The sequence below is a fragment of the Amblyomma mixtum genome, chromosome 7 (assembly GCF_055824585.1).
Source record: "Amblyomma mixtum isolate Tamu chromosome 7, ASM5582458v1, whole genome shotgun sequence".
NCBI lineage: Eukaryota > Metazoa > Arthropoda > Arachnida > Ixodida > Ixodidae > Amblyomma > Amblyomma mixtum.
Genome location: NC_143018.1, coordinates 58,758,882 through 58,772,854, shown reverse-complemented (window position 1 = coordinate 58,772,854; position 13,973 = coordinate 58,758,882). Strand labels below are relative to the sequence as shown.

At 49.6% G+C, this 13,973-nt stretch overlaps 1 protein-coding gene and 1 non-coding gene across 7 annotated transcripts in view; one reads left to right on the top strand and one right to left on the bottom strand.

Moving 5' to 3' along the window:
• LOC149336187 (uncharacterized) overlaps positions 1-13,973 on the bottom strand; it is a 74,894-nt gene that overhangs the window by 47,256 nt on the left and 13,665 nt on the right. For 5 of the 6 annotated variants that reach the window (XR_016284186.1, XR_016284184.1, XR_016284183.1 and 2 more), the window contains exons 3-5: positions 12,903-13,062; positions 5,874-5,962; positions 908-2,993 (exon numbers count right to left, since the gene is read on the bottom strand). Coding sequence is in view for 1 of the 6 variants with exons in the window: in XM_089552714.1 (XP_089408840.1) it covers positions 2,737-2,993; positions 5,874-5,962; positions 12,903-12,913 (357 nt within the window). In the remaining 5 variants the exon portion in view is untranslated. The remainder of the gene's footprint in view (positions 1-907; positions 2,994-5,873; positions 5,963-12,902; positions 13,063-13,973) is intronic. The other variant, XR_016284182.1, reaches the window with a different exon arrangement.
• On the top strand, positions 3,770-3,841 carry TRNAM-CAU (transfer RNA methionine (anticodon CAU)). The gene has a single exon. It is a non-coding gene; the product is annotated as a tRNA-Met (tRNA).

Sequence of the window (13,973 nt, the reverse complement as noted above, 5' to 3'; positions counted from 1 at the left end):
AGTGGAGGTCTCAGGAATAATTTCGACCACCCGCGGATCTTTATACCTGCACTGACATTCCACAGCACACAGGCGCTTTTTGCGTTTCGCCTCCATCGAAACACAGCCGCAACTGTCGGGTTCGAACCCGTATACTGCGGCTCGGTAGACGAGCGCTTTAACAACTGAGCCACAGCGGCGGGTAACCGCCAAGTGTAATTTTCCGTTCTTGACCATGTTAAACTCGCTTCCAGGCACCAGTTTCATCCAGTCTACTAGATTCGTTCTTGCTCAGGCATTGCTCAAATATGCTCTGCGAAGCGCGAAACCACTGCTCAATGCGTTCCTGAGCAAGAATCTTGTGCCTCGGAATAACTTGGGTAAGCTCGCGGGTTAGTTCTGAGGAGCGCCGCGCAAGGTGCAGCCAATGGCAACAACTTCAGGTAAGTTCGAAGGAGGGTCGTGCCACCTATAGCAATCACCGTGAGGATGAATTTGGATAAATCTGGGAAAGCAACAGCGCATGCAGAAATAAAGAGTTGCGCTGATTTCTGCACGACAGCACTATTCTATCTATTGCGGCATCCGATCACTCCACCTGCTAAACTGCAACACACTTGCTCTGTGCATTGCACACTGTAGTCTTCAACTGCCAACTGCGGCGCGAAAAGATCACGTTAGCTTGAACCTCGATCAGAGCTTCATCATCGTCATGATCAGCCTGACTGTGCCCACTGATACGCTTGCCTTATGTTTGCGTCCACTCCGTTATCCACGCCTACAGACATTCAGACGACCCAGCAGAGCAAGCCCTTAACCCAACCAGGCTAAAGACATACTTCAGCACATGTGCTCGGTTTATCTTCGTTAAAACACTACCTCCTTTTTCTCCACATTTTAGAAATCGATAGGTTGCGAGTCAGCTCACCGTGTTGCACGAGAGTCTTTGCGCGGGTGAATCGTACACTGCGATGCAGCATTGACGGAGCAGCAATGATGGAAATGCTGGCAAGCAGTGCACAAGGCCCACGAAGCACACCCTCGCAATCCATGAGCTTCCTTCCAGCCTTTGCGTCGCAGGTGCAACGTCCTGTGGGATGAAGTCCTGTCCTGGTTGTGAAGTTGGTAGTCGTCTTCATAAAGTAGAGGGGCTCATCTCTCTTACTGTCAGGTGATATAATCAAGATGAACAGGTGTGTGCCGGCTCTTTCTCATCAGGTTTTCATGTCTCTTACTGTCAGGTGATATAATCAAGATGAGCAGGTGTGTGCCGGCTCTTTCTCGTCAGGTTTTCATGTTGTCTCTTACTGTCAGGTGATATAATCAAGATGAACAGATGTCTGCCGGCTCCTTACTGATCAGGTTTTCATGTTGTCTCTTACTGTCAGGTGATATAACCAAGATGAACAGGTGTGTGCCGGCTCTTTCTCGTCAGGTTTTCATGTTGTCTCTTACTGTCAGGTGATGTAATCAAGATGAACAGGTGTGTGCCGGCTCTTTCTCGTCAGGTTTTCATGTCTCTTACTGTCAGGTGATATAATCAAGATGAACAGGTGTGTGCCGGCTCTTTCTCGTCAGGTTTTCATGTTTCTTACTGTCAGGTGATGTAATCAAGATGAACAGGTGTGTGCCGGCTCTTTCTCGTCAGGTTTTCATGTTGTCTCTTACTGTCAGGTGATATAATCAAGATGAACAGGTGTGTGCCGGCTCTTTCTCATCAGGTTTTCATGTCTCTTACTGTCAGGTGATATAATCAAGATGAACAGGTGTGTGCCGGCTCTTTCTCGTCAGGTTTTCATGTCTCTTACTGTCAGGTGATATAATCAAGATGAACAGGTGTGTGCCGGCTCTTTCTCGTCAGGTTTTCATGTTGTCTCTTACTGTCAGGTGATGTAATCAAGATGAACAGGTGTGTGCCGGCTCTTTCTCGTCAGGTTTTCATGTCTCTTACTGTCAGGTGATATAATCAAGATGAACAGGTGTGTGCCGGCTCTTTCTCGTCAGGTTTTCATGTTGTCTCTTACTGTCAGGTGATGTAATCAAGATGAACAGGTGTGTGCCGGCTCTTTCTCGTCAGGTTTTCATGTTGTCTCTTACTGTCAGGTGATGTAATCAAGATGAACAGGTGTGTGCCGGCTCTTTCTCATCAGGTTTTCATGTCTCTGTCAGGTGATATAATCAAGATGAACAGGTGTGTGCCGGCTCTTTCTCGTCAGGTTTTCATGTTGTCTCTTACTGTCAGGTGATGTAATCAATATGAACAGATGTCTGCCGGCTCCTCACTGGTCAGGTTTTCATGCTGTCAAGATGCACGTCTGTTGTAGCTGGTGATAGTGTCGGTGTGGAGAACGCCATTTTCTAAAAATGATTGCACAGGTGTCGGTAATGTTGTCGCGGTGGTGTCTCTAGGCGGATCGCGTTATGTAGTGTATGTTTCTGCTGCCCGTTTGCTTTGGCCGCTGTTTTGTGCTGCCATGGCTGCCGAGGTCGCAATGACTATGTTGATCTTCTTGTAGTGATCGCTGCATGACCGCAGTCGTCTCGGGGCTCTCTGTGTTGTGTGGCCTGTGGTCACGCATTCGATCAAATCTGTCGCGTATTTGCATGCTCTGTTCGCTGTCCTTTTGTGTTTGTTTTGCTTGTGGGCTTCCCGGAGATTCGCGCTGTGCGTGTTCTTGCAGTGTGATCTGAGGCGTGAGAAGGTCGTAGGGCTCCAGTGTTTCTGTTGCTGGCGCTTGTTGTGGTGGTTGTTAATTGTTAGTGGCTGTGCGGCGGAGGCTGCCGGCATGATGAACAGCGGCAGCGCTGCCGAGGGAGTGGTTCGAAGGCACCGCCACCATGAGGAACAGGAGGAGTGCCGCTGTGGATCCCGTCTCTCAGGTCCCTTGGCTCTTGGTTATTCCTTGGGACACATTGAGCAACGGCCGAGGCTTGCTTCAAGGGTGCGTGCCGACAGCTGCGTATGCAGGCCACGACAGAGATCACCACCGGCAGACTGACAGCGGAAAGAAGGCCTGCAAAAAAAAAAAACATCACACTTCTTAGAGATGTCTGTTTGCCTCCACCTTACAATGAATTAACTACAGAAAGACGGCAGAATGCTGTGTCGCATCTTTGCTCAGTCCAGGTTTGTTGCGCTGTATACATGGTAACAAACAAATCAGCTCGCTTAAGTTGCGACATCCTGATAGCCTACCATAACGACCGGGGCCTCCAATTTTTTGAAGTATTGCTGCGGCATGCAATACCAGGTGAATAAAACAAGAGCGGCTGCATAGTAAATGAACGAGTGGCTCCGATTGCTTTTCTAATAGGCAAGCACGTTATTGTATTTGGATCTGAACACCACTAACAATAATAAATGCAAACGCATTCGGACCTTGCTCCCCTGACTGCACTGCCGCAGTCTTGAAGTCTAACGTGAATGGTTTATAAGCAAACAAGGGAAGAGGAATGAGGGGCTCGTTATAAATATGACAGAAGCCAACAGCCACAGAAACCAAGGGGCACAGGGGATTTTTTTTTCAAATTAATTTATTTATTTTGTGGTGTTGATCGATTTAGAATATTACTGAATATGTTATCGCTTAAAGCTAATTGATTACAAAAGCTGAAGAAAAAACAACCACATTCCGCCGGTGGGATAAAGTAACCTAACCTTGAGAGTGTTCACCAGCGCCACCGACGTTCTACATCCGCCGCTTATGAACGTGGGTGGCGCTGATGAACACTCTCAAGGTTAGGTTACTTGTAAACATAAATACCCCCGAAAGCAGAAGGTTTGACAGCCGTCGCCGTAGCTCAGAGGTAGAGCACCGGACGCATAATCCGGAGGTCGTGGGTTCGGATCCCACCGGCGGCATGTGGTTGTTTCTCTTCTGCTTTTCTAATCAATTAGCTTTAAGCGATAACATATTCAGTAATATTCTAAGTTGATCAACACCACAAAATAAATAACTTAAAAAAAATCCCCTGTGCCCCTTGGTTTCTGTGGCTGTTAGCTTCTGTCAATGGTTTATGTTATATGCTTTCTTACTTCATATCATGAACCAGTCTTCACAGAAATGGCCCACAAGACGTGGTATTATTGTTTTGCACTTATGAGGTAGCTTCTTCTTTTGTTTTACGTGCTTATGTTGAACCTAGCGATTAGAAGAACCGCGAGCAGCACTCCGAAGGAGGGGTGACTGAACGTTATTAGAGATGAAGATACAGCTAATATTGGATTTGTTTAACACACCAACAGTGAGGTCAATCTTTGGCATTAGTCTCGTGCGATATGTGGCGCAGTGCAATTTAAATATCTAAGCACAGACACCCGCCCAAAGTTACATGCGTCAACAATGCAGTGCTCAGTTCACTATCCGTCTTGTATAGAGCGTTAACATAGACTCTAATGAATTCACCGTTGTCAATATCGCCTATTCCATTTTTAGAAATCTCCAGAGCAGAGCTTTCACGACTGCAGTCTGTGAATCGCGACCCACACGCAGCGTGCCTTTACATGATGAGGTCATCACTAAGGCGCTCGAGTTCAAGGTCGCGATTTTGTCGCGACTGAAGTAGTCGTCGTTAGTGGCCTTTGAACTGCACATCAATCGCAGCGTGTGTTTTCTACTGGCGATGCAGCGCGACGCCGTGTCGAAAGCAACGACTACCGGGAACGCAGTGCCTGTTCTCTGGAATCCGCTCGTCGCTATGGCGGAAGGACGCCAGATAGCAGCCCTTAGAATATACAAGGCCGGCGCATCACGTGATGTGGCTAAGTGTCGTCACAACGTCGAAGCTTATTGCTAGCTCTCGACGACTCGCAGGTTTTATATTACGTGCTCGTACACCCTCGTGTTCAGCTCTGTTGCCGACAAATAAGTGCACTGTGGATATCTGGATATCTCCTGGCTTGCGATATCGGCAATGAATATCGCCCAGCAAGTGGAGCGGTTTGCAGTTAAGGCGATCTCGGCACACGTTCACTTCTCCTCAACGTCAGGCGACCAAAAAAGAAACAGTATCCCTTGCACATTTGGATGTGACCTCGGTAGTGAAATACGGGGCTGATGAAATGGCACATACGTTTCTGCAGCCACGGTGCCGTATTAACTCGCAGTTGGTGTGTCGCGATTTCCTGGCATAGAGTACCTCGAGACACTTTCTCAATGTCTTCATACGAACCCCACGCGCTAAAACAATCCCATAAATCTTCAGCTAGGAAGACGCAGCGCTACTAACAGCGACCCATGCGTTAATGTCGAAAAACACCCACCAGAGAGCATGAAAGACAGAGCGGTCGGAATGGGCGCAACCATGCACGGCCGAAGCACGGAGCAAAGAAAAGCCGCTACACTTTAACCGAGCTTTATGTGACGTCAAATTTCTGGACCTTGTACCCTTTGAAGGTGCTGGGCAGAAGCGCCTGGCCTGCACGTATATTTTGAACGTGGTAAGTTCGTCGAACTCGCAAGTATGTAGCAAGGTCCGATGAGGCGCACGGAAGAAAAAATGACTCGTGGGTCTTAAACAACTTGAAGAGTTCTTTGTCAACTTTCATCGACTGTCACTGAGTAGGCAGTCCCGCTACTTGCGGCATCAAACAACTGTCCAAGCCGCCGCGGTGGCTCAGTCGTTATGGCGCTTTGGTAACGACGGAGGTTAGATACTGGCCGCGGTTTGTTGCCTTTCGATGGAGGTGAAATGCTAAGAGGCCTGCGTGCTGTGTGATGTCAGTGCACGTTAAAAAACCCCAGGTGATCGAAATTTTCGAAGCCCTTCACTACCGCGTCCCCCACAGTTCGATCGAGTCGCCTTGGGATGTTACATCCCCATACACCAAATCAGATGAACTGGCCAATCTTGCTCAAAACAGTTTAGAGCATCGAAATACTTGTTTTGCTCACAAGTGGCGCTGCCCTCGTCCCTCGAGGATAGGCCATTTGTCCGGGGATACGAGGCGACAGACAGCAGCGACTCAGGTGCCTTTCGAGAGCTGCATATGAAGGGCACGACACAGGTCACTGTAGATTGTTTGCTGTAGGTTCGTGGAATTTCAATTACTTCGACAACCTCACACGAGACAGTGCAGGATATAACTCGAATATACGTTCACAAGACATCTATGCATTCACTAGACGTGCGCCATCTGCTGCACCATCACCGTACTATGCGCTTTTGGGTTTCAGTGTGTGCCACATGATGGCACTAAGACTGCATGCCATGCACGAAGGAAATTTCTCGAAAATTTACTTCGCTACTCGCTTAATTGGGGTGTGTAATTTACATGGTTCTAATAAAAATTAGACACGCACACCTCAGTACATGACTCGAAGGCACGTTGCTTAGTCATGTGTGCATTCACTAAACGTGCCTACATTTACTTCCAAGAGGCAAACAGTCGTGGCAGATTGGTACCGATATTTTTGTGCTGGTAGGTTATGCTGCCAGACATCTAGAATGGAATGGAAAGATTACATTGGCTCGCATGTGAGTTGGCCGCTCTGTATATAAGAGATTACACCCTGTCAAGCTATTATTGGGCTAAAACTGCAAGGCTTTAATGGCCCCATTGGTTTTCATGGGCAGGATATTGGTGTCTCTACCTTTTGATATAAATAATAACATGGCATTATGCCCCCGTTCATCTGTTAAAGTTTACAGCCGGAGGCAGTATTGTAGGCTGTAATTAAGGCACAATGTTAGGTTCCGCGGAATTTGAGGAAACTTGGCGCCTCGGGATCCTCGGTCGTCGGGAACAAGCACGCAGCCACGGGTGCGCTCAGATAACACCGAGATGAAAATTCTCTTCTACACATTGTCATGCAAGAGAAAAGGCCTACAGCTACCACCGTCTCACGTCCACCATCGTCACGTCCATAACAGACACACTATGCCCCGCATGGAACAGCGTTTATGGAGACAGGGCAAGTCCTACACTATATCGCAGCGTGTTTCTCGGCACAACGTACTCAGTACAACATGTGCACAATTCACATCACGATTCCCCACGTTTCCGAAGCATTTGCCGAAGCGCTGCGACACCATCTGGCTACACTTCCAGAACAACGAGGAGACCACTCACCCTTGTTCAGGTGGGACCGTTTTCTCAAATCCTTCGAGAATTCGAAGACCAAGCGGATCGCGCGAGTTGCTAAGCCTAACAGTTAGGCCACGACTCAGCTGCCCGCCGCGGCTCCGCGGGCAAATTCTGCCGCAAACCATGACGACCCTGATGGGATACGACCCGGAGGAGATGCAGATTGTCACCATGCCGCAGGCGAAAACCCCAGTTTTCGACAAGGTTACGGAGGCGATTATCCAACGCAAGATAGAAGAGTGGGAACGCGCATCAGCCCGTGACGACCACTCGGCACGGCAAAAAGGTCGAACGCCAGATGGACGCGTCACCGCGGCAGGGGATACGCCGCTGCAGCAGACGCCCCGCACGCAAGTCAAGCGTTGGAAGCCACCTCCGCAGCCGCGTCTGGACAAGCAAGACGCAGTGATCATAATCAAACCTAAAGGAACGCTGGATCTCAGCAAATTCAGGGGAAGCAACGCGGTCGGAAACGCCTTGCACATTGCTGCTGGCGTCGACAAGGGCTCAGCCGAGCTCAGCGTTTGGCCCATATGGGAACAGAACATCATCGTCGTCGGGGAGCGAGACGCCCAAATAATCAGAAAGATCCTGGCAATTCACGAAATTCAGCTTGGGGACAAGGCACAGGCAGTGTACTCCTACCTCCGCCCCTCCGACGACACTTGCAAAGGAGTAATACAAGTGGACCCGAGGGTTTCCAACGAAGACATCACGAACGCGCTTCGCTCCCCGGACGCACCAGTGGTGAGCGTGAGAAAATTAGGTTCCTCCAACGTGGCGGCCATCACGTTTGAAGGAAGAAAGGTTCCGTTTCACGTCTTCTACTACGGTGAAGCGGTTCCAGTACGCCTATACAAGAAAACAACGCCAGCCTGCGCACTGTGCGGGAAACTTGGACACCGGGCGGATGTTTGCCCTTGCCCTTCGAAGTCAAGATGTCCGCAGTGCGGTCAGCAAGATGTTCCAGAATCCCACGACTGCCAACCCAAGTGCACGGTCTGCGAAGGACCACATCCCATGGGGTCGAATCAGTGCAAGTACAAGTACCGAACATCACAAAAAACCAAGCCCAAGACAGGAGAATTCAACCACCGGTCAAGATCCAGGCTTCGGAACCGGTCCGGCAGCAGAGGTCCATCGAGCAGCGGGGACCGACTGACCCACCAGGACCAGTCCAGCAACAACTCAGCACCACCCGGCTCACGCTCTTCAAGCAATGGACCGGGGACTACCGATAATGTGACGGACAACAACGGCAGTCGTCCAGCCGAGAAGACAACAGGACCCCATAACAAGGAGCAGCGCAACGGCAGCAAGGTGAGCTGGGCAGATGTAGCTGCCTCCTCCCCCGAAGCGTTGGCTTACAAACGACTTAAAGCAGAGATTGAACAACTAAAATCAGAAAATAGCACATTGAAACAGCAGTTAGTCATCGCAGTCAATCCAAACAACACATTACCTCCATCGACGCAACAGGCATGTCTGATGGAAGAAGATAGGGCAGAGCTACACCCTCCGTCTCCACACCAGTTAGATGCTAGCACCCCCGAGAGGCAAGCAACTACACCAGACGCACCCCACCAGGCACCAACTCCGCAGGCACCAACTCCGCAGGCACCACCATCGCAGGCACTAAAGCAGCAATATACAGAGCACCCCCAAACCCAGGAACGCATCACTCGCTTGGAAAAAACAATTCAAGACCTCATTGAAAATAAATTACAAATTATGATCGAGACGACAATCAAAAGTATGTTCGAATCAGTTATTAAACCCATGATGGAAAACCTCGAACCAGTTTTAATAAGGATGCAATCGCAGGAGATCAGAATTGACCGCAAACTTCAGGAATTATCAGATGTTTCTCACAACAGAGGCACAAAGCTGCAGGGTAAAATGGGAACTCGTCGTCTGCCAAGCACTCAGCCAGATCAACAACCTGAGGGCGCACCACATGATGAGGCACAAGTTTCTAGTGTTCAGCATGGCTCCACAACGTAGACATAAACTTACTATCCTACAGTGGAACTGCAGAGGACTAAAACGGAAGAGGGAAACATTACAGCAATACATAGACTCTCATCCCGATACGCCGCAAATAATAGCCCTGCAAGAAGTGAATATGGAGGCTAAGATCAGAGGATACTCAACACATCAAACAAATCCCTCGACATGCATCTTGGTCCACAAATCATGCACGGCAATCACTGTAGACCTTAATCTAGACAGCGACATTGAATATACCTTCATAAAAATACTGCCACAGCACAGAAACAGCAAGGGCACCTATATACTCAATATATATAGTCGCCCCAAACAGCACCGCGTAGCCTTCGACGTGATCTTTCTTAAAGCCCTAAGAGAAGCCCAAAAAGCTCCCCTAGCTATAGTTGGCGACTTTAATGCTTCTAGCCCCCTATGGGGATACCCCAGGGAAGACACGAAAGGCAGAAAACTAGCATCCGCCATCGCTGACATGGCCCTGACCCTACTCACGGACCCGCAGCACCCGACACGAGTCGGCACCAGCGTAACGCGGGATACTTCTCCCGACCTCACGCTCGTCCGCAATGCCCGCAACTATGAGTGGCTCAATACAGGAGAGACCCTAGGCAGCGATCACTACGTGCTGCAGACCATCTTCGAAAGCAACAAGCACAGCAAACCACGAGGGCAAGCCAGAATTACAGACTGGGAGACATTCAGAAAGGACACCAAACTAACCACATCCGAACAAATAACCAGCTACGAAGATTGGGCGGCTTCCATTCACGACCTTAAAGAAAAGCTCACAAAGTCTCTTGCCACCACGGAGGACCACCCAGCTGTTGACAACCACCTCCTACACCTTTGGGAAGCAAGACGTAGTCTTATAAAACGATGGAAAAAACAAAGACACAATCGGAAACTAAGACTTCGAATAGCCAAGCTTACTATTCAAGCAGACCAATACGCATGGGACCTCGCTCGCACCAATTGGCTAACGAAGTGCGAATCCCTCAAAGGCCGCCTAGACACCAAGGCTACATGGAACCTTCTGCGATGCCTAATTGACCCTCCGAAAGCGAAGAGTGAACAACACAGAAATTTGCATCGAGCCCTACACAGCTTTCAAGGCACGGATCATGAACTCGTGGATGAACTCACGCGTCGCTATATCTGCACCGCGCGAGACCCACAACCCTACAATAAGGAGTACCGTGGGGAACCGAACGAAGACCTAGACAGAGATTTCACTTCAGAGGAAATCATTGCAGCACTAGCAGATATGCGCCGAGGCACAGCCCCGGGACAAGACAAAATTACTGTCGGACTTCTGGCCAACCTCGGCACGGAGGCTCTGCAGCAACTCACGGATTACATAAACGAATGTTGGCGTACCGGCACCATTCCACAAGCATGGAAAACAGCCAATGTACACTTTATTCCCAAACCCGGCAAGAAAATCAGCATTGAAAACCTGCGCCCCATATCCCTCACGTCGTGCGCAGGCAAACTCATGGAAAAGGCAGTCCACACCCGTCTCTCCAATTATCTTGAGAACAATGAGCTACTGCCACACACGATGTTTGGATTCCGGGCACACTTGTCCACCCATGATGTGCTTCTGCAAATCAAACGTGAAGTCATTGATCCCGCACGCACAAACAGTAACCGAGCGCTTCTAACACTTGACCTCAAGGGAGCGTTTGACAATGTCAAACACTCCACAATCCTCAACAACCTCCACAGCATGAACTGCGGACAGCGAGCCTACTCGTACATCTGCGATTTCCTTACGAACAGAACCGTCAACATCAGCACCGGCTCAAAACACACAACGCAAGTGAAGATGGGCACGAGAGGCACTCCGCAAGGGGCAGTACTATCCCCACTTCTCTTCAACATAGCACTCCTAAACCTCCCACCTCTTCTCAATCAGGTACAGGGAATACGCCACGCCCTGTACGCTGATGATATAACCATCTGGACAACCACGGGAAGTATGGGAATGATTGAAGAACAACTACAAACCGCGGCGACAACAGTTCAAAATTATGCCCGGGCGTGTGGACTAACGTGCTCACCCGAAAAATCCGAACTCATAGTCTTCCGTCAACGCAAGAATCAAGACACCATCAATATCCGCGTAGACAACTCACCCATCAAGGAAGTTCAGACCCTGAAGATACTGGGTCTGTACATAAATAGCGACGGCAACAACCTTCTTGCCCTCCAGAAACTACGGCTCGTGAGCGAGCAAGTCGCCAGGATGATCGCCAGGATAACGACGCGCAAATCAGGGATGCGAGAAGACGATACTCTGCGACTGGTGCAGGCTTTCGTTGTAAGCCGCGTCGTCTACGTAGCGCCCTACCTCCGCCTTAAGAAGCGTGACATAAAAAACCTCGACATCATAATCAGAACTGCCTACAAGAAGGCCCTGGGACTCCCTCTTGCGACATCGACGGACAGGCTCTTGCGACTGGGTGTGCACAACACGATCGATGAGCTGATAGAGGCACACCTTACGGCGCAGGTGGTACGGCTCTCCACAACTCGAACTGGCCGACAAGTCCTGAGTGATTTAAACATCAATTGCCCCCGACAGCTAGACACCAAAACCGACATCCCAGCCTCATGGAGAGGACAACTCAAGGCAGCTCCACTACCCAGGAATATGCACCCTGATTTTCACCACTCAAGACGACAAGCACGAGCCGAAGCCATGAAAAGACACTACGGCGAGCGCGAGGGCGTGTTCTATGTCGATGCTGCGGGTCCTGAGCAGGGAATGACGGTCGTCGCGGTAGTGCACCAAAATACAACAGTCGACGGACTAGTACTGGCTAGCCAGGACATACTGGCTGCGGAAGAAGTGGCGATTGCTCTAGCTGCAACACACACTAGCTCAATATACATTCTCACAGATTCACAGACAGCGTATCGCAATTACCTCAGGGGCAGGGTCGCACCGCTAGCAGCTAAAATCCTGCAAGATAGCTACATCCGTGGCTACCAACCCACACACAAACACTTAATATGGGTACCAGGTCACCAGGGCATCCCAGGGAACGAGAGCGCACATGCCTCAGCCCGAGCATTTCTCCCCCGGGCACCCAGTGCGGATGCCGTGGAACCTCCTACCCCACTACTAACTTACAATGACATACTTCAGCACTTAAGATTATCCCGTCGGGTCTACCCTCCGCCGGCTAAGACACTAGATAAAGGGGAGGAACAACACCTCCGAAAGCTACAGACCAACACTTACAACAACCCACGAAGACTACACGCCATAGACCCGGAGTCATTTGACTCACAATGCAAATTCTGCGGGGAGAAGGCGGACCTGTACCATATGGTATGGGCCTGCCAACGAAATCAGGCGATCACTGTTAATAACCAGCCAACGCAGGAGGGGTGGGAGGCAGCTCTGTCCAGCTCGGACGGAAAGAGTCAAAAGCAACTCATCGAAAGAGCCCGGACAGCAGCCTACGCCAATGGGGTTCCGGACTAAGAGCTCCAACCACGGCTACAACCTCCTAAACCATTTCATTAAAATATTTTCACCACCACCTTGCAACCTGCCACGTGTGCATTGCATATTTTAAAAAAGGTGAGGTTCACACTACCCAAGTGATTGGCCAGCCAACCACTAAGGATGCACCTGGCCCTCATTAAACAACCGGATGCGTTATGCAGATACCAAAAAAGGCATTCGAAATTTAGATTATAACCACTAGAACAAAAACCGTGTTTCATTATATCGCAACATGTTTCTCGGCACCACACAATCCACATCATAGCAATGTGTCTTGGAGCGCTTTGCAAAAAAAGGGAAGAAGTGTACCTTTCCTCCATTCTTGCCAGCGAAGGTGGGCCTCAGTTCAAAAGCAGACCGCTGGCTGGACAACACAGCCCATAATCCGACGCGGCTTTTCTGTGGCGGCGGATGTGCAGGTGAAGGGTGCCCGCACATTTCCAAACCATATGGTGGCGCGCCACTGGGTCTGCATAGAAGCCACAGATTGATGGTGTCACGGTGGGGTGGCAACCGGAAGGTACAGCAGAGGCGGAATTTTATGGCGAAAACGCTACTGCTCCCGTTCTTCAAATTGATGTGAGTGTGCAAAACGACCTTGAGAAGCAGCGCAGCACAAAATAAATTAAAATTAAAGCAAAAAATAAAATAAAAATGAAACCAAGAATAACAAAAAGACAAAAAGAAAACAAATAAAAAATTACCGACGATTACGTTACTTCCTAATGCGAAATTTGAGCGCAGCAAATAAGCTGTTTCACCTTTTCGATAGATTGAGGCAAAGAAATCGAGCAACACATGTATGCGCTATCACAGAATTTTTTTTTTATTTTTCACACGTATTCGCAATTTCGGCTCGGGCGGTGCACATATACAGATCCACCGCCACCGATCTGGCTCTCTGATTGCCACCGCACAGGGGTTGCATTGGAGGAGGAGCGAAGAAAGGAATTAAGTTCGAGCCGGCGCTTTGACAACCGGAGACTCGCAGGAAGAGGGGGGAGGGAGGCGGCGTGTACACCCAGCGGCAAACGATGGGGGCAGAAGCGCGCGCAGCAAGCGGACAACACGATAAAGGGAGGAGAGAAGAGATAGCAGCGACTGACTGATGCCGCTGACGCCGATAGCGCTGGGGGGATGAAAGGGGGGGCGGAGCTGGTTACGAGGCCGACGCCGACGACGACGCGAAACCCAGGAACGGACGCCAAAGAGCTGCGCTCTAAAATAAATATGAACAAACTAAAAGCAACATAAAATTAAAAACAACAGAAAGAAATGTCTAACCTTTCTAAATGTCTAAATGTCTCACGCAGCTTTCGCCCTGCGTTAAAGTTCGGCTGAATTACGGGTCTGTGTCAATGTTTTTTTCCTTAGGGATGT